The sequence below is a fragment of the Capricornis sumatraensis genome, chromosome 10 (genome assembly GCF_032405125.1).
Source record: "Capricornis sumatraensis isolate serow.1 chromosome 10, serow.2, whole genome shotgun sequence".
Lineage (NCBI taxonomy): Eukaryota > Metazoa > Chordata > Mammalia > Artiodactyla > Bovidae > Capricornis > Capricornis sumatraensis.
Genome location: NC_091078.1, coordinates 99,803,170 through 99,828,346, shown reverse-complemented (window position 1 = coordinate 99,828,346; position 25,177 = coordinate 99,803,170). Strand labels below are relative to the sequence as shown.

At 48.4% G+C, this 25,177-nt stretch overlaps 1 protein-coding gene across 1 annotated transcript in view; it reads left to right on the top strand.

The window, feature by feature from the left end:
• The window catches only part of SEC13 (SEC13 homolog, nuclear pore and COPII coat complex component), a 36,318-nt gene extending 15,569 nt beyond the window's left edge, over positions 1–20,749 (top strand). Inside the window, exons 6-9 of the mRNA XM_068982220.1 lie at positions 8,875–9,008; positions 9,361–9,484; positions 11,026–11,172; positions 20,352–20,749. Coding sequence (XP_068838321.1) covers positions 8,875–9,008; positions 9,361–9,484; positions 11,026–11,172; positions 20,352–20,465 — 519 coding nt within the window. The 3' untranslated portion in view covers positions 20,466–20,749. The remainder of the gene's footprint in view (positions 1–8,874; positions 9,009–9,360; positions 9,485–11,025; positions 11,173–20,351) is intronic.
• Positions 20,750–25,177: the final 4,428 nt, after the last annotated feature.

Here is a 25,177-nt window from a genome sequence, read left to right as displayed (position 1 = left end):
ATTTCTTGGTGCCAGTTACCCCTCTTACATTTATCAAATGAAATTTGAGCCCTCTTTTTTTCTTGGTGAGTATAGCTAAAGGCTTGTCTATTTGATGTAGAGTTTCAAACAGCCACCTCTTGGCTTCATTTACCTTTTTGTCACCTTTTTAGTCTCGACATCATTTATTTCTACTCTGATTCTTGTTCCTTCCTTCCTTCCACTAACTTTGGTCTTCATTTGTTGTTCTTTTCCTGGTACCTTGGGGTATAAAGGTAGCGGTTTTTTTTAGATTTTTTTTTCCTTTAGGTATTTATTGCTGTGAACATCCCTCTTAAAACTGCTTTCAGTGCATTCCATGAATTTTGGTGTGTTGTATTTCTGTTTTCATTTGTCTGATGGTATTTTTGTTATTACTCTTTCGATATCTTTGTTAATCCATTGGCTGTTCAGTAGCATGTTGTTTATTCTTCACATATTTGTGGATTTTCCGGTTTTCTCCTTGTTATTAATTTCTAGTTTCATATCACTGTGGTCAGAGAAGATGCTTAATAGGACGTCAGTTCAGTCACTCAGTAATGTCTGGCTCTTTATGACCCCATGGACTACAGCACGCCAGGCTTCCCTGCCCTTCACCAGCTCCAGGAACTTGCTCAAATATCCATCGAGTCAGTGATGCCATCCAACCATCTCATCCTCTGCCGTCCACTTCTCCTCCCATCTTCAATCTTTCCCAACATCAGGGTCCTTTCCAGTGAGTCAGTTCTTCACACGAGGTGGCCAAAGCATTGGAACTTCAGCATCAGTTCTTCCAATGAATATTCAGGGCTGATTCCCTTTAGAATGGACTGGTTGGATCTCCTTGCAGTCCAAGGGACTCTCAAGAGTCTTCTCCACCACCACAGTTCAAAAGCATCAATTCTTTGGCGCTCAGCTTTCTTTATGGTCCAACTCTCACATCCATACATGACTACTGGAAAAACCATGGCTTTGACTAGACAGACCTTTGTCAGCTAAGTAATGTCTCTGCTTCTTAATATGCTGTCTGGATTTGTCATAGCTTTTCTTCGGAGAGCAAACGTCTTTTAATCTCATCGCTGCAGTCACCATCTGCAGTGATTTTAGAGCCCAAGAGAAGACAGTCTGTCACTGTTTCCATTGTTTCCTCATCAATTTGCTGTGAAGTGATGGGACAGGATGCCATGATCTTCACGTTTTGAATTTTGAGTTTTAAGCCAGCTTTTTCATGCTCCTCTTTCATTTTCATCAAGATGCTCTTTAGTTCCTCTTTGCTTTCTGCCATAAAGGTGATATCATCTCCATATCTGAGGTTATTGATATTTCTACCGGCAAACTTGATTCCAGCTTGTACTTCATCGAGCCCAGCATTTTGCATGATGTCCTCTGCATATAAGTTAAATAAGCAGGGTAACAATATACAGCCTTGATGTACTCCTTTCCCAATTTGGAATCAGTCTATTGTTCCATGTCTGGTTCTAACTGTTGCTTCTTGACCTGCATACAGATTTCTCAGGAGGCAGGTAAGGTGGTCTGGTATTCCCATCTCTTGAAGAATTTACCAGTTTGTTGTGATCCACACAGTCACAGGCTTTGGCGTAGTCAATAAAGCAGAGGTTTTTCTGGAATTCCCTTGTTTTTTTCTGTGATCCAACAGATGTTGGCAGTTTGATCTCTGGTTCCTCTGCTTTTTGTAAATCCAGCTTGGACATCTGGAAGTTCTCATTTCGTGTACTGTTGAAGCCTGGCTTGGAGAATTTTGAGCATTACTTGGCTAGCGTGTGAGATGAGTACCATTGTGCGGTAGTTAAAACATTCTTTGGCATTGCCTTTCTTTGGGATTGGAATGAAAACTGACCTTTTCCAGTCCTGTGTCCACCGCTGAGTTTTCCAACTTTGCTGGCATATTGAGTGCAGCATTTCACAGCATCATCTTTTAGGATTTGAAATAGCTCAACTGGAATTCCATCACCTCCTCTATCTTTGTTTGTAGTGATGCTTCCTAATGCCCACTTGACTTCACACTTCAGGATGTCTGGCTCTATATTAGAGTGATCACACCACCGTGGTTATCTGGGTCATTAAGATCTTTTTTGTATAGTCCTTCTGTGTATTCTTGCCTCCTCTTGTTAATATCTTCTGCTTCGGTTAAATCCGTACTGTTTCTGTCCTTAATTGTGCCCATCTTTGCATGAAATTTTCCTTTGGTATTTCAGATTTTCTTGACGAGATCTCTAGTCTTTCCCATTCTGTTGTTTTCTCTACTTCTTTGCATTGTTCACTCAGGAAGACTTTATTTCTCCATGCTGTTCTTTGGAACTATGCATTCAGATGGGTGTATCTTTGCTTTTCTCCTTTGCATTCCACTTCTCTACTTTTCTCAGCTTTTGTAAGGCCTCCTTAGACAACCATTTCGCTGTTTGCTTTTCTTTTTCTTGGGGATGGTTTTGATCACTGCCTCCTGTACAATGTCATGAACCTCCATCCATAGTTCTTCAGACACTCTTATCTATCAGATCTAATCCCTTGAATCTATTTGTCACTTCCACTGTATAATCATAAAGGATTTGATTTAGGTCATACCTGAATGGTCTAGCTTAACTTTCTTGAAGTTAAGCCTGAATTTTGCAATCAGGAGTTCATGATCTGGGCCACATTCAGCTCTCGGTCTTATTTTTGCTGACTATATATAGCTTCTCCATCTTTGGCTGCAAAGAATATAATCAATCTGATTTTGGTATCTACCATCTGGTGATGTCCACGTGTAGAGTTGTCTCTTGTGTTGTTGGAAGAGAGGGTGTTTGCTATGACCAGTGCATTCTCTTGGCAAATCTCTGTAGCCTTTGCCCTGCTTCATTTTGTACTCCAAGGCCAAACTTGCCTGTTACTCCAGGTATCTCTTGACTTCCTACTTTTGCATTCCAGTCCCCTATGATAAAAAGGACATCTTTTTTTGGTGTCAGTTCTAAAAGGCCTTGTAGGTCATCATAGAACCGTTCAGCTTCTTCAGCATTAGTGGTTGAAGCATAGACTTGGATTATTGTGATACTGAATGGTTTGCCTTGGAAATAAACAGATCATTCTGTCATTTTTGAGATTGTACCCAAGTACTGCATTTCAGACTCTTCTTGTTGACTGTGAGGGTTACTCCATTTCTTCTAGGGGTCCTTGCCCACAGTAGTAAATATAATGGTCATCTGAATTAAATTTGCCCATTCCAGTCCCTTTCAGTTCACTGATTCCTAGAATGTCAGTGGTCACTCTTGCCATCTCCTGTTTGACCACTTCCAGTTTACCTTGATTCATGGACCTGACATTCCAGGCTCCTGTGCAGCACTGTTGTTTGCAGCATCGGACTTCACTTCCATCACCGGCCACATCCACAGCTGGGCGTTGTTTTTGCTTTGACTCGGTCTCTTTGTTCTTTCTGGAGCTATTTCTCCACTCTTCTCCAGTAGCATATTGGGCACCTGCTGACCTGGGGAGTTCCTCTTTCAGTGCCAAATCTTTTTGCCTTTTATTCTGTTCATGGGGTTCTCACGGCAAGAATACTGAAGTGGTTTGCCATTCCCTTCTCCGGTCCACTGCATTTTGTCAGAACTCCATCATGACTTGTCTGTTTGGGGCAGCCCTTCAGGGCATGGCTCATAGTTAGACAAGGCTGTCATGCTTGTGATCAGTTTGGTTAAGTTTCTGTGATTATGGTTTTCATTCTGTCTCCCTTCTAATGGATAAGGATAGGAGGCTTGTGGAAGCTTCCTGATAGGAGGGACTGGCTGTGGGGGAATCTGGGTCTAGTTCTGATGGGTGGGGTTGTGCTCAGTATATCTTTAATCCAGTTTTCTGTTGGTGGGCTCGCCTGTGTTCCCTCCCTGTTGTTTGGACTGAGGCCAAACTACGGTGGCAAACAGTGGTGATAATGGCAATCTCCTTCAAAAGGACTTAGGCCAGCACAGCCCCTGACCTCGCAGCTGGCCACTGTCAACCCACACCTCCACCGGAGACTCCTGGACTTCAGTCATCTCAAATTTATGAGGACTTTTTTGTGGCCTAACATAAGATCTGTCCTGGATAATGTTTCATGTGCACTTGAGAAGACTGTACCGCAGAGATAGTGCAGGTTTGGCTCCAGACCACCACAATAAAGCAAGTAACACTATAAAAGGAGTCATGATTTTTTGGATTCCCAGTGCGCATAAAAGTTATATGTAAACTGTACCAGTCTACTAAGTATGCAGTAGTAGCATTATGTCTAAAACAATGTACATACTTTAAAAAACACTTGACTGCTAAAAAAGCTAACCATCATATGAGCCTTTAGCAAGTCATAAATAACATTAGCGTTGGTAACATCAGATCACTCAGCATAGATCACAAGGACTGATGTAATAATAAAAAAGTCTGAAATATTGCAGGAATTACCGAAGTGTGACACAGATGGGAAGTGAGTAAATGCTATTGGAAAAATGGCGCCAGTTGAGTTGCTCTACTTAGGGTTGCCACAGCCTTCAGTTTGTGAAGAACTCAAGTATTAAGCACAGTGAAACAAGATGCAATAAAGTGAGACATGCCTGTATGCTGCTGTTTCGGGTGGAACATTCTCTGTATCTCTGTAAAGTTCCTCGGGTCTAATGTGTCCCATAAGGCCATTTTCTGTCTGGATGGTCCAGCCATTGGCATAACCCTACTGTTGCAGTATTGCTGCCTATATCTCCCTTCAAGTCTGTTAATATTTGCTTTATATATTTTGGTTCTCCTGTGTTGAGTGCGTGAATGTTTACAAATGTTGCATCCTCTTTTGGGATTGGCGCCTTTGTCATGATCTAATGCCCTTCTTTGTCTTTAGTACGGCCCCAGTATTGAAGTCTGTTTTGTCTGATACAGATATCACTACCCCAGCTCTTTTGGTTTCCATTTGCATGGAACATCTTTTGCCGTCCCTTCTTTTCCAGTCTGTGTGTGTCCTTAGGTCTGGAGTGAGTCTCTTATAGGTAGCATACAGATGATCTTTCTCCTCAGCCATCCTTCCATGTCTAACTGGAGATTAGTCCACTTACATTTACAGTCATTATTGGGCTTGTACTTAATGCTGTTACTGTTTTTTGTGGCTTTTATCCTTCTTTAGCTCTCTTACTTTGTAGTTTGCTGACCTTTATCCTTGGGCTTCCATGGTGGCTCAGAGGGTAAAGAATCCACCTGCAATGCAGGAGACCCAGGTGTGATCCCTGGGTCAGGAAGATCCCCTGGAGAAGGGAGTGGCTACCCACTCCAGTTTGCTCGCCTGGAGAATTCCATGGACAGAGCAGCCTGGCGGGCTACAGTCCATGGGGTCACGAAGAGTCGGACACGACCGAGTGACTAACACTGTCACGTCCATGCTCAGATCCCTTTATCGTCATCTTCTGTGCATCTGCTACATAGATACTTGCTTTGTCATTACTGTGAGGTTTACACATCACAGCTCATCTACTACCTTTAATATATATTTACATTATGAGCATAAAACATGGAAGAGTTATACTTTTATATGTTTTCTTGTTACTAATTAGCACCCTTTCTTTTCAGCTTAAAAAAGTCCCTTTAACATTTCTTGTAAGGCTGATTTGCTGCTAGGTCACTTCAGTCGTGTCCAATTCTGTGCGACCCCAGAGACAGCAGCCCACTAGGCTCCCCCATCCCTGGGATTCTCCAGGCAAGAACACTGGAGTGGGTTGCCGTTTCCTTCTCCAATGCGTGAAAGTGAAAAGTGAAAGTGAAGTCGCTCAGTCGTGTCCGACTCCTAGCGATCCCATGGACTGCAGCCTACCAGCCTCCTCCGTCCATGGGATTTTCCAGGCAAGAACACTGGAGTGGGTTGCCGTTTCCTTCTCCAATGCGTGAAAGTGAAGTCGCTCAGTCGTGTCCGACTCCTAGCGACCCCATGGACTGCAGCCTACCAGCCTCCTCCGTCCATGGGATTTGCCAGGCAGGAGTACTGGAGTGGGTCACCATTGCCTTCTCCGTTTAGTGGTGATGAAATCCTTTCACTTTTGCTTATGTGGAAAACCGTCTTTCCTTTAATTCTGAACCGTAACTTTCCAAGGTAGAGTATTTTTGGTTGGAGAGGTTTTTTCTTTCAGCACTTTGAGATTCATTTGATATCTTGATTGTATTGCAGGCTTTACAGGATATGCTGATGTCAAAGTTAATCAGCTTCTGCAGTTTATGTGCTGTTTAACATGATTTAGACCTCAAAGCTGTCTTTACAGGTTGCAGTGTAAGGAATGCAAACTGTTATCAGTGTGCAAGAACTCAGGGACTATTGTTTCCTTAAGCCCTTCCCGAGGTATCTACTAGAGAATAAGTTTTAGACCACAAAAATGGCTAGAAAGACATCCATATAAATATACAGTTAGTCATAAAGAACTTAATACTGAATGAGTCATGTGCTCGGCTAAGATAGATAGAGTCTAACTATTGAAAAGTGGTGTGCAGCACAAGCAACTGGAGGTCTAGACTTCTTCATGTTAGTACCATCCACACAGAAACACTCCCTCACCAAAAAAAAAAAAAAATGGGAAAATGGAGTTGTTAAGTTGTTGAGTCATGTCTGACTCTTTGCAACCCCATGGACTGATGGAAATATTACTAGTTATCATATTGATGGTATTATTATTCTGAGACTATTCTGCTGTGTGTTAAATGAAATAAAATGAATAATCATCTATCAGTGAACATCCCTAGCACCATTTCAAGTACACTTGAAATAGTTTCTCACTGAAAGAATCCAGAGCTCTGGCCGATCCCAGGTTTTGAGGCAGGAAAGGAACAAACATCTTGTTATGCCAGATAGAAGAGAAATCAGTGACATACTTAGACATACTAAGGTTATGTCAAAGGAGCCACCTTGAACAGGCTCACAGTGCCAAAGATGGGCAGTTTGAGTGTAAAAAGTTAGAATGATTGCAATGAACCGAAAGCCATCAAATACGCTTAAATCCATGCCTTCATCCTGATATTTATTTAATAAAGAATCAGTCATCTTTGAAGGATAACAAGAAACTGGTTCAGAAGGGATTAAGTGTTTATCCTGCCTTTCCTACCCAGATCTGTACCCCTGTGGGGAAGCAAATATTAATGAATGAAATTGCCCCTGTGTAGAGTATTCCATGTAATAAATGACAAAGAAAGGAATAGAATCACAGTATCACCATTTTGTATGCCCAGTGAATGAAAAGAGGAAATTATTGACGTGGTAATAACACAGAAAGAGAGACAGTCTGAGGTTGTATGCCTCCTGCTGAAGGAATACACCATGCTCTATAGTCTTGGCAAAAGGAAACATACCTGAATCTGATCGGTAAGATCATAGGGAAAAATATATAAATGAGAGATGCAGGAAACATCAAAAAAATGTTTTTACTAACACTGGTCAGAATAAACATCATCAAAAAGTCTACAAAAAAATAAATGCTAGGGAGGATGTGGAGAAAAGGAAAGAGACGTCCTGCACTGTTGGTGGGAATACAAATTGAAGTAGCCAGTATGGAAAACAATGTGGAGACTCCTTTAAAAACTAGAGCTACCATATGTGGGATACATATATGGGATATATGTCCCATTCCTGGGCATATATCCAGAAAAAGTGAGAACTCTCATCTGAAAAGATAGACGCACCTCATTGCTCGTAGCAGCACTACATTAGCCAAGACGTGGAAACAACGTCAATGTCCGTAAAGAAAGGAATGGATAAAGATGACGTGGTACACACATATATATACACATACGATGGGATATTACTCAGCCGTAAAAGAACAGAATGACGCCATCTGCGGCAACGCGGATGGACCTAGAGATTATTATACAAATAAAGTCAGAGAAAGACAAACAGCATCTGATATCTCTTAGGTGCAATCTTAAAGACTGATGGAAAACACAGCCTCCCAGACAGAGGAAGCAGACTCACGGGACGTCCCTGACGGCACATCGGTCGAGACTGTGCTCCCAGGGCAGGGGGCGTGGCGGTGACCCCCTGGTTGCGGAACTGAGATCCCTTATGTGGCACAGCGTGACCAAAAAAGGGAAAACAAACTTATGGTTACCAAAGGGAAAAGGGGGGAGGATAAATTAGGAAGTTGTGATTAACATGTACCCACTGCTATATAAAAATAACCAACAAGGAATTACTGTAGAGCACAGGGAACTCTATTCAGTATCTTGTAATATTAGTAAGTCACAATGGACAAAAATCTGAAAAAAAAACGTATATTTGTAACTATCCCTTTGCTGTACACCTGAAACAACACAAGTCTTGCAAATCAACTATATTTCAATAAAAGAATACTGCAATTACTGCTATATATATATATATAAACTTTTTTTTAATGGCACAACTAAACTGGTGCCTCAGAATGCGCATTTGGGCGACAATTGTGCTAAGATAAATAGAAATCAGAGTAATGTTTACTTGCAGGGGAAGAGGAGCTGTGATTCAAGTAGGACATAAATGACAGGGCTTCTTGGGTAAATGGTCATTATGGTTTTTGACCTGGGATGACTCCAGGAGTACTTCAGAGTAATTGATGAATCCATGTATTTACTTTGTGTGGTTTTCTGAAATCTGTGCCCTCCCTTCGTATATTTGGAATATGTTCTGTCTTTTAAATTCCTAAGAGTCCCTGCTTCCTACTGTAAATGCATGTTGCTGAGAAAGACGCACACTGTAACGAATCCTTGAAGGAGAGTTCTGGGTGGCTAATCCTGAGTTCATTAAAAGAAGTGTCCTGCGTAATCCAGTCCTGAGAATTGGAGGAGACGATCCCCAGCCTTGGGTCTGCAGAAGCGGTGCCCTGTCGCCGGGCCAAGGGGCAGAGTCAGCACGAGTCCCTCTCCCTACAGATCGGCTGCAATGCTGTCAGCTGGGCCCCTGCTGTCGTACCCGGAAGCCTCATAGACCAGCCATCCGGGCAGAAGCCCAACTACATCAAGAAGTTTGCGTCAGGCGGCTGTGACAACCTCATCAAACTGTGGAAGTAAGTGGAGTTGGTGACCTTTTTAAGGGGAAGCGTCTACCCTGTCTACTCTCTATCCTGTCTACCATGACTCGGCCTCAGTTCACCAGAAACAGAATCACCTTTTCCCCTTCTGCCCGTTGAGTACTGTCTTCAGTCTGTCAGAGGACATCCTTTATTTAAAACAAAAAGTCACAACCTTGCCCTTTCCTCAGGCACTTTGACTCTTCCTAACTGCTATCATTTGACTCTACAAATGCCATCAGAAAGATGGAGTAGCTTCTCCACCCCTGTGGGGCCCTTGGGACAGGGGAGGAAGGGAGGTGAGGGAATGGCACCCAGCCTCTGCCTGCTGGATCCTCTCCCCTGCTAGGGAGGAGGAGGACGGCCAGTGGAAGGAAGAGCAGAAGCTGGAAGCCCACAGTGACTGGGTTCGAGACGTGGCCTGGGCCCCCTCCATCGGCCTGCCTACCAGCACCATCGCCAGCTGCTCCCAGGTCAGCTCGGGCCCACACAGGCGTCTCACGTTAGTTAATCTCAGCAAGTCCCATCAGCCCTTACAGTCCCCTGGGGAAAGTCCTTGGACGGGCATGAGGCTGGCACCTGTGGACCACTCCAAATAAGGGCACTTCTGGAACCCGCTCACCTCTCAGTGAGGTCTTGACCAGAAGCCACAGTGGCTTTCTTCCAGTGAGCCAAGAGCAAGACCAGACTCAGGACTAGTTCCCTTCCTGACCCTTTTATGGAAAGGGATTGGAGCTACCTGGGCATTATTTTAAGAGTGTTCCCAAGCAAGGACTGGGATCAGTGGGAAATCCTGAGACCTTGGGCTCATCTCCCTGCTCATGTTTCCCAGACAGAAAAGACCCAGGACAAGCCTTTAATTATATGCAACTACCCAAGATGAGGCTTCCCTGATAGCTCAGCCGGTAAAGAATCCACCTGCAAAGCAGGAGACCTGGGTTTGATCCCTGGGTTGGGAAGATCCCCTGGAGAAGGGAAAGGCTACCCACTCCAGTGTTCTGGCCTGGAGAATTCCAAGGACTATACAGTCCATGGGGTTGCAAAAAAGTTAAACAACTGAGCGACTTTCACTTCACTCATCCAAGATGAGGGGGCTTCCCTGGTGGCTCAGATGGTAAAGAATCAGCCTGCAATAAGAGAGACCCTGAATTTGATCCCTGGGTCAGGAAGGTGCCTTGGAAAATGGCATGGCAACCCACTCCAGTCTTTTTACCTGGAGAATCCCATGGACAGAGCCTGGCGGGTTGCAGTCCATGGGGTCGCAGAGTCAGACAGGACTGAAGTGCCCAGCACTCTCACCGAAGATGCGAGTTAAGCCAGCCCTTTCGCAGCATTTGAGCCTGCTCTCGTGCGTGCGTGTGTGTGTTCTGAGTCGCTTCCGTTGTGTCCTGCTCTGGTGTGGCCCTGTGGACTGCAGTGTGCCAGGCTCCTCTGTCCATGGAATTCTCCAGGCAAGAAGACTGCAGTGGGTTTGCTGTGCCCTCCTCCCAGCCTGTTCTGCTTGGTCCTAAATTTGAGAGGACCAACTATAAGAGGTTCAAATGATGTAAAAGATCATTTTGGTTTGGTTTGTTTTTTGTGTGTGTTTTTGTGTGGTTTTGGTCCCTTCTCATTCTCTGAGCTTGGCTTTTTAAACTCCTATACCTATTGTGTTGAGAAAGTACAGGGCTACTGGAAACCAAACCCAGGAGGTGACTTGGCACATGTGGGAAAGTCCCAGGGAAAATTTGAGAAACAGCAATGTTGACAAAGTCCATCCCTGAAACCGGTGTGAGGAAAGAGACCTGGGAGACTCCTGACCAACCTGAAGTGCGTTCCTGGGCTGAAGGGATACAGGCAGGGATGCTGGGCTGGAAATTGGTCGTCAAAGCTGTAAACACCCAGGAGGTCTTTGGCTGTGGTTTGCCCTGATTCCCTCCCCGTCCTGAAAAGGTCCAGGGCAGATCCAGATGGAGAAGATGTCACCAGGGAGGACCGCTGCCCCCGTCTCCTGACCCGAGCCTTCTTTCCCCAGGACGGTCGAGTGTTCATTTGGACCTGTGACGATGCCTCGGGCAATACGTGGTCTCCCAAGCTGCTGCACAAGTTCAGTGACGTTGTATGGCATGTCAGCTGGTCCATCACAGCCAACATCCTGGCGGTCTCAGGTGGAGACAATAAGGTCAGTTCAGTCACTCAGTCGTGTCCAACCCCATGGACTGCAGCATGCCAGGCTTCCCTGTTCATCACCGACTCCCGGAGCGCGCTCAAACTCGTGTCCATCGACTCAGTGATGCCATCCAACCATCTCGTCTGTGTGGTATTCAAGCATCCGGCCTCTTCGCCAGCACCTAGCAGCCCTCATTTTGCTCTCTGTCTCTATGAATGGACCATTCTAGGACCTCCTAGAAGTAGAATTAGAAAGGATTTGATTTTGTGAGTGGCTTGCTTCACTTAGCATAGTGTTGTTGTTGTTGAGGCACATAGCTGACTTACAGCGTTGTGTTCATCTCTGCTGCACAGCAGCCATTCAGTCACACATACTTCTTCCGTGTTCTTTCCATGGTGGTTTGTTACAAAATACTGAATGTAGTTCCCTCTGTTCCGTGGTAGGACCTTGTTGTTAATTCATCCTGTGTATGATAGCTTCCATCTGCTAATCCTGAATCCCCAATCCTTCCCTCGTGTAGACCCCATCCATCTTGGCAACCAGAAGTGTATCCTGTCTCTCTGGGAGTCTGCTGCGTAGATGAGGCGGTGGTCATGCCTCTTGCAGTCATGCTTTGCTGTGCCTATTCGCCAGAGACTGAAATGGCCCAATAATATGTCTGTCTGTATTTTGAGGAACCACATTCTGTTCTCAGTAGAGGCTGTTAACCTCATTGCACTGCTATCAGCATCTTACAAGGGTTCCATTTTCTCTGAACACTTCCTGTATTTGTTATTTCTACACCTTGATTTAAATTTCTGATATTAGGTTGAATATCTTTTTTTCACACTGTGAGTAAAATGTACCTTTTGAAATTACCTTATTAAAAGTGGGCCCTGTTTTCATGGTTATTACATTACCTACCCAAAGTCTTTAATTGACAGCAGGTATCATTTAGAAGCAAACACGTCTTTCGAATATGACCCTTCCTGAAGCACTGGGTTTAAAGTTCTTGTTACAGAAAATGACAACAAGGAAGCAGCCTCTCTTCCTGACCAACTGCGGTTACTGCAGCTTCCAGAAGCTCAGGAAAAGCCGCATTCCCGGGCTGTCAAGGGGACAGTATGCGCCAGCACACACACGAAAGGGCTTCCTCCTCCTCTCTCCCTCCTCCTCACCCTTCAGCACCCAAAATACCAACCCCTGCCAAACCCCAGCACATAGGTGGCTGACCGACGTGCGTGGACTTGAGTCTCTGGACAGACGCTAGAGATGGGAAGCCCTCCAGCAAGACCTCTTGCCGCCCAGAGGACTCACCTCTTGTGGGCGCACTCGGTGCACTTAACGCTCGGCACGTCCCACATCTGGTGCTCCGGTGCCTTCCACAGGGACCGGACACTCCGAGGGTCCAGGAGGGCATCGTTGCCGGCCCCTCCCTCCCAGCTCCCTCGTCCCCTCTCCGCCCCAGCCTTGGTTCCCAGCCAGCTCGGGCTCCAGGGATGGACATCACCCCAGGCTTCAGAGGCCTCATCGCAACACGGTAGATAACACTCTCTGAGGTTTTCTTTCTTCCTCTCTTTCATCTGGACGTTTTGTTGATTTGGTGTCGTGTCAGTCTCAGAGTGCTGGGTGCTGGTCCCCTGTGCGTGTGCACATGCCTCCTCTGGAGTTCTTTCCCTGGATAGCTTAGGACAGTGTTCACTGCGGCTCTCTGCGCTGCAGTAGGGTCTTGTTGCCTGTCTCTTCTAGTGACGGGAGTTTATATATGTGAATCCCAGCCTTCTCGTTTATCTGCCCAGCGTACCCTGCACTAACACTTCCTTGTTTTCCTTTCTTCACTGACACGCTCTTTCAAGTTCACCTATAACAGTGTTTGGATTCCACCTGTTATTGAAAGCATAAAATATTTGTGTGTCTGTGTCTGGATTAGATAATTCGTGCGGTCATCTCTGGGTTTATCCACATTGTTGCAATTGGCATTACCCCTTTGTTCCTAGAGATGAGTAATTATTCCAGAGTATATCTATACTATGTTTCTTTTTTACTGGTTCATCTGTCATCAGTGTTTGACATTTTTCTGTTTGTAACTAATGGTGCGGTGAACACTGGTGCACAGGAAATCTTTTCATATTTGGTGTCTACAGGCCCTGTGACAGCAGGTCTTTTTCTGAGTTGACTGTAGTCAATCTCTTGTGAATTTTTGACCGACCTCCATAGTGCTCTGCCGAGTAGGTCTGCCAGTTCCGTTCCCCCGGCAGAGCAGGCAGGCTCCCTTCCTTCCGGGTGCTCTCTGGGGTTGCCTCTCGCACTGTAAGGATTATCCTTCTGTCGGGTGTAACGGGATTCCAGGTTGGTGTCCCGGTGACTTCTTTCTGCTAATTGGGAATGCAGACCATATCTCTCTGTACTAAGGTTGACAGCAGTGGAGGAAAATCTTTCTCTGCAACCCACTACTGGAAAATGGGTCGTTTGGAATTCTTTATCCATGAGCTACTAGGGCAGTGTTTCTTGAAGGCAGCTGTCTTCTACAGCTCCCAAGGGCCTGGTGAATTTGAACTGCCCTGAAACCACGGTTTTAATGAGTTATTTTGGGGAGTGGCCACAAAGTGGCAGCATTTCTTTGCCTGGCTGTAGTCAATCTAGCCTCCAGAACCCTAGGGGACGACATGTCCCTGGGCTGTCAAGAGACTGACGGGTGCGGCACAGACACCCCAGGGTTCCCGTCTCCTCCCTTCCCTCCCCCTCGCCCTTCACTCCAAGAGGTGCCAGCCCGGGAGGCCGCAGTGCCCTGGCGCTGCCTGACATGCGTGGACGGAGGCTAGAGAAGGGGAGCCCTCCACAGAGGCCGCCAGTGGAGACTCAGGCTCTTTTCATGCCTGTCCGGCCCAGAGGACTCAGCCCTTGGGTGAGCTGGGTGTGCTTGAGCCTCTGCGTGACCCAACCGTGTCTGACGAGTGTGCTGCCTTCCAGAGGGAACAGGCGCTCAGGTCCACACGTGGGTCATTGCTGGTCCCTCCCTCCCAGCTCCTCTAGCCCCTGGACACGCCAGCCTTGTTTCCCGGCCAGCTCGGGCTTTAGGAGTGGACATGAGCCCCTGTTTCAGAAGCCTCATTGCAGCACGCTAGATAATACTCTTAGGTTCTCCTTTTTCCCCTTTACCTGGAAGTATTCCTGGTGCACGGTGTTGTCTCAGTTTCAGAATATTGGGGCTGGTCACTGCACACACGCACAGCCTGTGGCTTCGCAGGCTCTTCAGCGGGATGCTTGGGACACCGTGTTCACTGGCGTCTCTCACTGCCTACGGCGGGTTCTTATTGGTTGTCTCTCTTATTAATAGTTTATGCATGTGAATCCCAGCTTTCTCATGTACCCGCCCACTGTACTGCACCACAGTTCCTTTTGTTTTCTTTCTTCCTCACTGAGCCTGTTTCTCTCTGAAGTTCACATTTCACACTATTTAGATTACACGTGTTACGAAAATCACAAAATGTTTGTCGGTCTGTGTCTGTATTAGATGGTTTGTGGGATCCTCTCTGGGTCCATCCACATAGCTGCAGTTAACATGTTTCCTCTGTTTCCGTGGATGAGGAAGTCATTGCATTATATCTGTACCACGATGTTTACCAGTTCATCTGCCTTTGGTGTTTATCGCTTTTCTGTTTATAAATAATGATGCAGAGTTGGAGGGACAGCTGTCTGCAGGCCCTGTGCCTGAAGGGCTCTTTCTCAGTTGACTGTGCTACCTTCTCAATTTTTGACCGCCCTCCATGATGTTCTGCGTAGTAGGGCTACCAAGTTACACTTCCACCAACAGACTAGGACGTTCCTTCTTTGCAGGCTCCCCCGAGACTGAGTCTTACTGTGTGAGGATGGCCCTTCTGTTTGGTGTCAGTTGGAGTTTCCTGTTGATTCTTTCTACTAATTGCGGGTTTAGAGTATGTGTTTAGCTACTAAGGTTGAAAGCCGTGTGAGGAAAATGTATCTCTGCAGCCTGCTTCGGAAAAGTGGCCTCTGTTTAAAATTATTATCCATGAGATGCCAGAGCATGTTTCTTAAAGGCGTTGCCTTTTACTACCCAGCAGGCCTGGTGAGTCTTAAGTGCCCTGAAGCGGCGGCTTTAGTGTTGTTTTGGGCAATGGCCACAAGGCGGCAGCATTTCTTCTGCCCGACTGTGGTTAATGCAGCCTCCACAACCCTAGGGAACGACGGGTTCCTGGGTTCTCAGTGAGACTGAAGGGTGCAGAACCAACACCCCAGGCTTCCTGTCTCCTTCCTTCCCCTTCGGACTCAAGCCCAGAAGCCACCGTGCACGGGTGCTGCCCGGTGTAGGTGGGGGGAGCCCTCCACAGGGGCCGGCCACGTGGTCTTTTCAAGCCTCTCCCACCCAGAAGACTCCCCTCTCGGGTGCACTGGGAGCGCGCATCCTCCTCGTCACCCACCCAGCCTGGTGACTGCGGTGCCTTCCAGAGGCACCAGGAACTCCAGGTCCAGGAGGGCATCGTTGCTGGTCCCTCGCTGCCCGCTCCGGCTGCCCCTGCACTCTCCAGCCTTGTTTCCCGGCCAGCTCGGGCTCCAGGGGTGGACGTTAGCCCAGCCTCAGAGCCCTCGTGGCAGCACAGCGCAGCAGACAACAGTCTCCTGGGTTTCCCTTTCTCCTCCTCATTTTCTGGGAGTGTTGTTGGTCTACAGTGTCGTGTCAGTTTCAGAATGCTGGGCGGACCACCTGCACATGCACACACCTGTCCTTTCTTGGATCCTCTCGGATGCTCAGGGCCAGCATCCACTGGAACTGTCTCTTTGCTGCAGTAGGTTCTTGTTGATTGTTTTATTAGCAGGAGTTTATGTAACTGAATCCCAACCTTCTCTTTCATCTGCCCCCTAACGCTGCATTAACGGTGCCTTTTTTCCCCCCTTCTTCTTCACTGAGCCTCTTTTAAGATAAGTTCACATCTAACGGTATGTAGATTCCACCTATTACTGAAATCTCGAAGTATTTGTCAGTCTGCATTCTGTGTTAGTTGGTTCGTGGGATCACCTCTGGATCCATCCACATAGTGCTGTTGGCATTTTTCTTTGGCTCCCATTGCTGAGGAGTTGATTTCACTGTGTCTGTACCATGGTTTTTAGCAGTTCATCTTGTCGTACTCATCGTTTTTATTTTTTGAAGTTCAGGCGTCTGCAGCTGTGTGCCCGCTGGGCTCTTTCTCAGTCAGCTATGATACTCCCTTTCTGAATTTTTGACCAGCCTGCGTAGTGTTCTGCCTAGCAGCGCTCTCAATATCCACTTACCCCATAGTGCAGGAGGGCTGCCTTCTTTCCAGCTTCTCTCCGAGACTGACTCTTTCACGCTGTGCGGGTGGCCCTTGTGTTCAGTGTTGGGACTCCTCGTGGCGTTCCTGTTGATCGTGTCTACTAACTGGGCAGGAAGACCATGCCTTTCTGTGCTACAGTTGAGAGCAGTGTGTGGAGAATGTATCTCTGCAGCCCACTAAACCCACAGAAAGCGGTTTCTGTTTTGAATTCTTAGAATTCATGAGATACTGAGCCCCTGATTCTGGAAAGCAGGTGCCTTTACAGCCCCACAGTTCTGGTGAGTCTGAAGTCTCCTGAAGCCAGGGTTTCTTAACGTCGTTTTGTGCAGTGGCCACAGGCAGCAGCATTTCTTGCTGCCCTACTGTGGTTCATGTAGCCTCCAGAACTGCTGCGGACGACGTGTTTCTGGGTTGTCGGTGAGACTGAAGAGACAGCACGGAACCCCTCAGGGTTCCTGTCTCCTTCCTTCCTCCCCATTACCCTTCACCTGAAGAGGTGTGAACCCTGGAAACACGCGGTGAGCAGGTGCTTCCTCGTGTATGTGGAGTTGCTCTGGACAGAGGCTACAGGTGGGAAGCCCTCTTTGCAGACCTGTCTGCACAGAGCACTGAAGTCTTTCAGGAGCACTGGGCGTGCTTTAGCCTCTGCATTACCCACCCGTGTCTGCTGGTTACGGTCCCTCCCTGCCAGTGGCCTCAGCCCCTGGACTCTCCAGCCTTTTTTCCAAGCCACCTCCAGGCTCCAGGGATGTGACATTCTCACAGGCCTCACAGCAGACAGTAGCCTCTTAGGTTTTCTTTTTTCTTCTTTATCTGGGAGTATTCTTGGTTTACAGTGTTTCAGTTTCAGAACGCTGGGTGCTGCTCACCTGCCCGTATGCACACAGCTGCTGTCGCTCAGGCTCTTTACCTCGATAGCTTAGGACACTGTTCTCTGGAGTTCTCTGCGGTGTGGTAGGTTCTTGTCAGAGTATCTGTCTTATTAAGAGGAGTTGGTATATGTGCATCCTGACCGTCTCATTTATCTGCTCACTGTACCCTGCACTAACCCTGGTTTTTTTTCGTCTACTCAGACCAGGTTCACATCTAACACTGGTTAGGTTCCCCCTATTGCTTAAATCACGAAATATTTGCCTTCTGAATCTGTACTGGTTCCTAGGCTCATCTCCGGGTCCGCCCATGGAGCTGCACTGGCATTTTCCTTTGTTTCCACAGCTGAAGAATTAACTCCATGATATCATACCACAGTTTTTACCAGTTCATCTGTCGTTGGTATTTATCCTTTTTCTCACTGTTAGTAATGTTGCAGGGAACGTTGGGGTGCAGGTATCTTTTGAGCCTCAGGCGTCTGCAGGACTCCTGACTGAACCGTGATGCCCCCTTCTGAATTTCCGACCAGCCTCTAGCGTTCTGTCTAGAGGTCTACCAGTTGACATTTCCCTCAGCGGTGTGGGAGCTTTCCCTTCTGTCCGGGTTCACACTGTGTAAGGATGGCCCTTGTGTTCAGTGTCGGGACTCCTAGTGGTGGTGCCTGTTGAGCCTCTTGACAGGAGAACCATGTCTTTCTGTGCTGAGGTTGAGGGCAGTGTGTGGAAAACGTACCTCTGCAACCCACTATTGGAAAGTGGTTTCTGTTTTGAATTCTTATCCATGAGATTCTGGGGCCCTATTTCTTGAAAACAGGTGCCTTTTACAGCCCCGCGGCTTGGTGAGCTTGAAACTATGGTCTTAATATTGTTGCTTTGGGAAATGGCCACAAGGCGGCAGCATTTCTTTCTGCCCTTGGTGGTTGATGCAGCCTCCAAAGCCCTTGGGAACCACGCATTCCTGGGTTGCTCTGAGACTGGTGGATACTGCACAGACATCCCAAGGTTTCTGTCTCCTTCCTTCCTCCTCAGCCATCAACCCACTAGATTCCAAACCCGGGTAACCGTGCTGCACGGCTAAGCCCCTGGACAGAGGCTGGAGAAGGGGCCCCTCCCCGGAAGTCGGCTGTGGAGACGGGTCTTTCCAGATCTCCCGCCCCGAGGACTCAGCTCTCTGCTGCTCTGGGTGTGCTTCATCCTCCGCATGGCCCAGGCAGGCCAGCTCCAAGAGGCATCATCGCTGGTCCCTCCCTGCCAGCGCCCTACGGCCCTTGACTCTCTAGCCTGGTTTCCCAGCCAGCTCAGGCTCCAGGGATGGACATTAGCCCCGGTTCCAGAGCCTCATCGCCACAGTGGACAAGAGTCTCTCAGGTTTTCCTTTTTTTCCTATTTTGTCGGGGAGTACTTCAGATTTACAGTGTCCCGTCAGTTTCAGAACACTGTGCTGGCCACCTGTCCACACACACACACACACACACTCCTACCCCTGTCCTTCCTCGGACTCTTTGCCTGGTTAGCTTAAGGGCCAGTGTTTAGTAGCGCTCTGCTGGGCTACAGGAGGGTCTTTCTGGTGATCTGTTTTATTAATAGAAGTTTGTCTGTGTGAATCCCAACCTCCTGATTTACCCACCCAGGATACTTTGGAGATTGTTCTTTTCACATTATGTTACAATTGCCCTTTTTATTAATTTCAAGGGACTCTCCCTGAATTTCCTGTTTCTTTTCTCCTTTAATGATGTATTAGAGCATGTGTTTCTGTGCTATATCTGATAACATTTGGTTTCAATTCTAGCACTCGTTACTTCAGATTCTGTACCTGGGAGCCTCTCAACATAGTGGTATTCACAGATAGTACTTTCTATTTAAACCGTCTTTCTGTTGAAGCACTTCCTTGTGGCACAGTTTTAGAGCATGTGGATAGCACTGCCTACCTGCTCCTTCCCCCAGCTCACCTCGAAACGTCCCTGTCCTGGCAGTACAGCAGGATAGAGTCCAAAGGGTGTTCGGCTCTCCCTTTGGTGAGCTTCCAAGCAAGAGTGTGCACTTCTTGGTAAGTGAGGCTACTTGATTTTTTCTAGAGTGCCAGTGTAGTTTGTCTGTTTGGGTGGTTGGAAGCGGTTCCTGGCCTGGAAGGCAGCTCCAGGGTTTCTCACCTACTAAGTCGTGTCCAGCTCTTTGTGACCCATGGACTTAGCCTGCCACACTCCTCTGACCGTGGGATTCTCCAGGCAAGAACACTGGCGTGAGTTGCCATTTCCTTCTCCAGGGGATTTTCCTCACCCAGGGATCGAAGTTGCATCTCCTGCACTGCAGGCAGATTTTCTACCAACTGAGCCCTCAGGCGAGTAGTGCCGTAGGTTACTAATGACTTTTTTGTGCTCTCATCTCTAGCCTTCAGTGTGCCCACGTTCCCTGTAGGACACACTCCTGCCTCAAGATCCGGGCGCTGGCTGTGGGTGGTCCTTACCCTGCAGAGTTAGTGTCTCAGCAGCAGATCCAACTGCGATCTCTGTGGAGCCAAACCAGAGTAGCCGATCTGCAAAGTGATAGCTTCTTTGCAAGTAGAGGGCTCTCTTCTCACTCCAGTGCAGAGCCTCAGGAGAAGCCTCTCTGCGTGGTGCTCTGCCAGCCCTGGAAAGGGGCCCTGGGCTAAACATCGGCCACACCTCTTACCTTCTCATGGAGTCAGTCTGTCTTTGCTGTAGGGGCACTTCAGCCTCAGTGCTGGGGTATAGGATCTGTTCGGGCATGCCATGTCCATGAAAAGTTCTCAGTTCTTCATCTGCGGGAGATGAAGCCAGGAGCAGCTGGAGTCATCCTCTTCTTGGCATCTCTCTCCCCACCCCTGTCTTCATTTTTATTCCTTTACTTACCTTGGCTCCTCCACTGAAACCACCAAAATGTAAGTGCTTGGTTTAGCCCTCGGCGGTGAGCTGTGGTCTCTGATGGAGGTGGACTGTGCGTCCCTCCTGAAGACGCAGGGAGAGGGGAGGGCAGGGTGCCGCCTCCAGTGGGTGCCGCGTTCTGCTTGCAGGTGACGCTGTGGAAGGAGTCGGTCGACGGGCAGTGGGTGTGCATCAGTGACGTCAACAAGGGCCAGGGATCCGTGTCCACGTCTGTCACAGAGGGCCAGCAGAGCGAGCAGTGAGCACACGGGGCGCGTGGCTCTCCACCCGCTGCAGACTCTGGGCCGGCAGCCCAGGCGGCCCCGCGCCCGCGCCATCGGGGTCCCACAGACACAGCAGGATTATCATCTGCCTTAACATGATCTGATATGGTTTGTAACTTACCGTCCAGCTGAACACACACTTGTTCTGAGGGAAAAACTATGAAAAGATCTGAAGGTTGTTATTTTAAGATATTTTGGTCATTTTTACGTACCCTTTTACGTTCAGGTGTCATTTGTGGGGTTTGTTTCCAGAGTAATTAAATAAACACATATTGCTTATAACTCTCCCTGCATTTTCCTAACCCGCCTAAAACCGAGCTCCTTCTCACAGTAGTTGTCCTGGAAGAGCACAGATGCAGGCCAAGCCTTGCACACAGCTGTCAGGCACCGTCCCCAGACCTGAGCTCTGCTGAGGGCACCTGCAGAGCTCTGATTCAGAGAGCCAGGCACTGGACCTTCAGGGCTGCGGCCGTGTCCCCTGCGCATACGCCCTGTGCTCTGGACGGGCTGATAAAGCCTGCCCTGTCCAGTTACACCCGTTTGCAGGCAGAGGGCCTTACTCACCCTAACGGAGGAGTACCTCAAAGCACCTGTGACTAGGACTGGAATGAGCATTCACACCCCACACTGCGATGACAGATCTTTGCAGACCGCATGTCGAGGCTCTGGAGGCAGAAAATCCAGAATTCCCACAGAGGGAATCAGCAGGAAGGTGAGACACTGCCTTGTGCCATGTACAACCTGTAACCACTAGAATTCAGGGGAAGAGGAAGCCCTGCGCGTGAAGAGGGTCGCTGGCCCCAAGGCCAACCCGCCCAATCCCAGGCTGCTGTAAGGCTTTGGCATAAACGTTCCTCCTCTAGAGTAGAATTCTAGGGCCTCCTCACTTCCAGACTGGGCCTGAGTTTTACTCAGGAGGCCTACCCTGAACGCTAATCTCAGCCAAAGGACCCAAGAGAGACTGCGTTAACGGGAGAAAAGCCCCTTAGCTTCAAGCCGCCTAACTTCCAAAGGACAAGACTGCAGCCTAGCAGTCTGGCAGGGGTGTCTGAATATCTGCAGGTCAGCGGGGAAGCAGGAGGGGGAACAGGACACAGGCCTGCGGGGTTTGTGCTTCCGTGTTCCAGAGACTGGCACCCAAAGCCCCTGGTCTCCCCACTGACCTGGGTTGGGCATAGACGCGTGGTGCCGCCTTGTGGCCATTTCCTGTTCTTACAGCGTACAAACTGGTGCTTCAGGCACTGCGTAATCGAAGGGCTGCAGGCCTTAAATAAGGAACGCTTAGCAAAATCAGTCCTGAGTATTCATTGGACGGACTGATGCTGAAGCTGAAACTCCAATACTTTGGCCACCTGCTGCGAAGAACTGACTCACTGGAAAAGACCCTGATGCTGGGAAAGATTAAAGACAGGAGGAGAAGGGGACGGCAGAGGAGGAGATGGTTGGATGGCATCACCAACTCGATGGACATGAATTTGAGCAAGGTCTGCGAGTTGATGATGGACAGGGAGGCCTGGTGTGCTGCAGTCCATGGGGTCACAAAGAGTCGGACACAACTGAGCGACGGACCTGACTAACCCTAAGAACACCCTGGCTGAGGTCAGCGAGTAAAACTTCAAAAACCATAAATGGGACTTTGAACAAGCCCTATTCAAAAGGAAATTTTCCTCAAAGCATTTCTAAGAAACAGACAAGGCACATTAAGTGTTGCACCAGATCCCTCACAGTTACAGACAGGACCGTCAAAACTACACCCTGCGCCATCTGCCAGAGTCAGAGTGTCCAGCACAAAGGTCTGCAAACAGAAAACGCTGCAGATCGAGGACAAAGGGAACCCTCCATGCTGATGCCAGCACTGCACACAGGCACAGGCCGCTCTGGGAAAGAATACTCAGGCTTCTGAAAGGGAAATCACAGCTCCACGTGAGCACAGTACATGCTCCTGGACAAAAAGTAAAAAGCAGCTGGAGATTGAAATGGCCCAGGCATCAAAATGCTTGCTGCAGGAATATGAACAGCCTCAAGATTCGGAATCACACCAGATGCCCAGGACCGCTAGGGTGCTGACAGAATCCCCCCGGGACGCGCGTGCACTAGACGACTGACATAGCCGTGAAATAAGACAATACCTTGACGCAACAAGGATGGACCTGGAGATCTCGGGCCTCAGGGAACCAAAGCAGACAGCAGCCATAGGATTTGGTGTAGGGATGTCATCTCAGCCTGCATAGAAATAAGCCCTCTGAGAAAACAGAGACAAACTAGAGTCCTGGGAGCAAAACGTGTGTGTCGGGCAAAAGCTGGGAAATCTAAAGGAGCGCTCGGCAACGAGCAGCTCACGCTGCTGCGTAAAAATCGGCCCCCCATCAACAGCACACGCGGTCTACCAGCACTGTAAGAGCCCCGTGGGAAAAGAGTCCAGAAACAGTGCTGTGCAGGCGTGTACAGCTGAACAGTGGTGCTCACATCTAAGTCGTGCACGTGGAGATCAGGTATGTCTTTATACACCTGGAATGTTGAAGTATGTTTCAAACTAGTGTATTCCCCACAGCCTGGGTCCCCTGGCAGGTGTGCCATGCTTAAGCAGCCTTGGTCCCTAAGGCCAGACCCACCTGAGCTCAGGCTGTTATAAGGTTTTGACATAAATGTTCCTCCCTTGGACTTCAAGAGCCTCATTTCCCGAATGGGCCTCAATCTGAGACCCAGGCAGCCTAGCCCGAATGCTACTCTCAGCCAAAATGACCCAAGAGACACCGCACTATCGGGGAGAAAAGCACTTCCAACTTTCATACGGCCTGCACAGGCTCTGGGGGTGGGGTCTCACCTGCAGCCCCTTCAAGCCCCCTAACTTCCAAAGGACGAAATTTCAGCATAGCGGTTTGGGGTCTGAATATCTACAGGTCAGGGGTGAAGTAGGAGGAGGAACAGGACGCGAGCCTTTGCGGTTGGTGCTGGCATGTTCCCAGACGTTCGCCACCCAAAGCCTGCACTTTCCTCAGGCGCTGCTCTCCCCACTGGCCTGGGCTGGGCATGGAAAAGTAGTGCCACCTTGTGGCCATCTCCTGTTATTACAGCGCACAGCCTGGTGCTTCAAGGCACTGCATAATAAAGGGCTGCTGCTGCTGCTGCTAAGTCGCTTCAGTCGTGTCCGACTCTCTGTGACCCCATAGACGGCAGCCCACCAGGCTCCTCCGTCCCTGGGATTCTCCAGGCAAGAGTACTGGAGTGGGTTGCCATTTCCTTCTCCAATGCATAAAAATGAAAAGTGAAAGCGAAGTCGCTCAGTCGTGTGTGACTCCTAGCGACCCCATGGACTGCAGCCTACCCGGCTCCTCCGTCCATGGGGTTTTCCAGGCTGCGGGGCCTTAAATAAGAAACACTTAGCCTAGAAACACCCTGGCCCAGGTCAGTGAGTAAAAACTTCAAAACCCATAAACGGGGACTTTCAATAAGCCCTACTCAAAAGGAAAGTTTTCTCAAATATTTGCAAGAAATAAACAAGGCACATTAAATGTTGCACCAGATCCCTCAAACTCAGACCGTCAAAACTACACCCTGCGCCATCTGCTGAGTCAGAGTGTCCAGCACAAAGGTCTGCAAACAGTAAACGCTGCAGATCGAGGACAAAGGGAACCCTCCATGCTGATGCCAGCACTGCACACAGGCACAGGCCACTCTGGGAAAGAATACTCAGGCTTCCAAAAGGGAAATCACAGCTCCACGTGAGCACAGTACATGCTCCCGGCCATAAATGAGAAACCAGGGACTGAAATGACTCGGGCGTCAAAACGCATGCTGCAGGGATGTGTACAACACTCAAGATAGGGAATCGAAGCAAATGACCAGGACCACTTGCACACCGAAAAAACCTACCTGGGTCATGTATGCCGTACTAACTGACTCAGCTATGAAATAAGAAAACCATGCCTGCAACAAGGACGGACCTAGAGATCGCTGGCCTCGGGGAACTTATGTAAGGGCTGCAGCCAAAGGATCTGGTATAGTGGTGTCGTCTCAAACTGGAGAGCGAGAAACCCTCTGAGAAAACAGAAACAGTCTTAGAGTCCTGGAAAAAGATGTGTGTGCAGTGGGGGCAAAAGCTGGGGGGAAAGGCACGAGCAGTGCACGGTCCTACATAAAACAGCAGCCCATCACTGTACAGCACGTGCAGTCCACCCAGCGCTCTAAGAGCTGCCACGGGAAGAGAGTCCACAAAAGCAGAGCTGTGCAGACACGTCCACCCGGCTAACGGTGCTGCCCACCTGCAGCGTGCACGACGAGGAGACAGTTCTGTCTTCATACACTTGAAAGTATTGAAGTATTTTTAAAAGTGTCTATTATATTCCCCACAGCCTGGGTCCCCTGGCTTGGTGTCCCAGGCCTAAGCAGGCTTGGTTCCCTAGTCTAGACTATCCTGGATCCCATCCTCTATCCTGTAGAGGTTCTGGCAGAAATGATCCCCCTGGTACCCTAGGGCCTCCCACTTCTGGTTCGGTCTTCTATTTTAGACCCACATGCCCACTGTCTTAAATCTAATCCCAGTCTCAAGGACCCCAAAGATAAGTGACCATCCATGAGAAATAGCTTCAAAGTGAAATGGCCTCTCCAGTCTCTGGTGTTCAGCTTCCTACCTACATTCTCTAAGCTTAGAGTCATCCTCTTTATTAAGAACAACTCCTCGGCATAGCAGT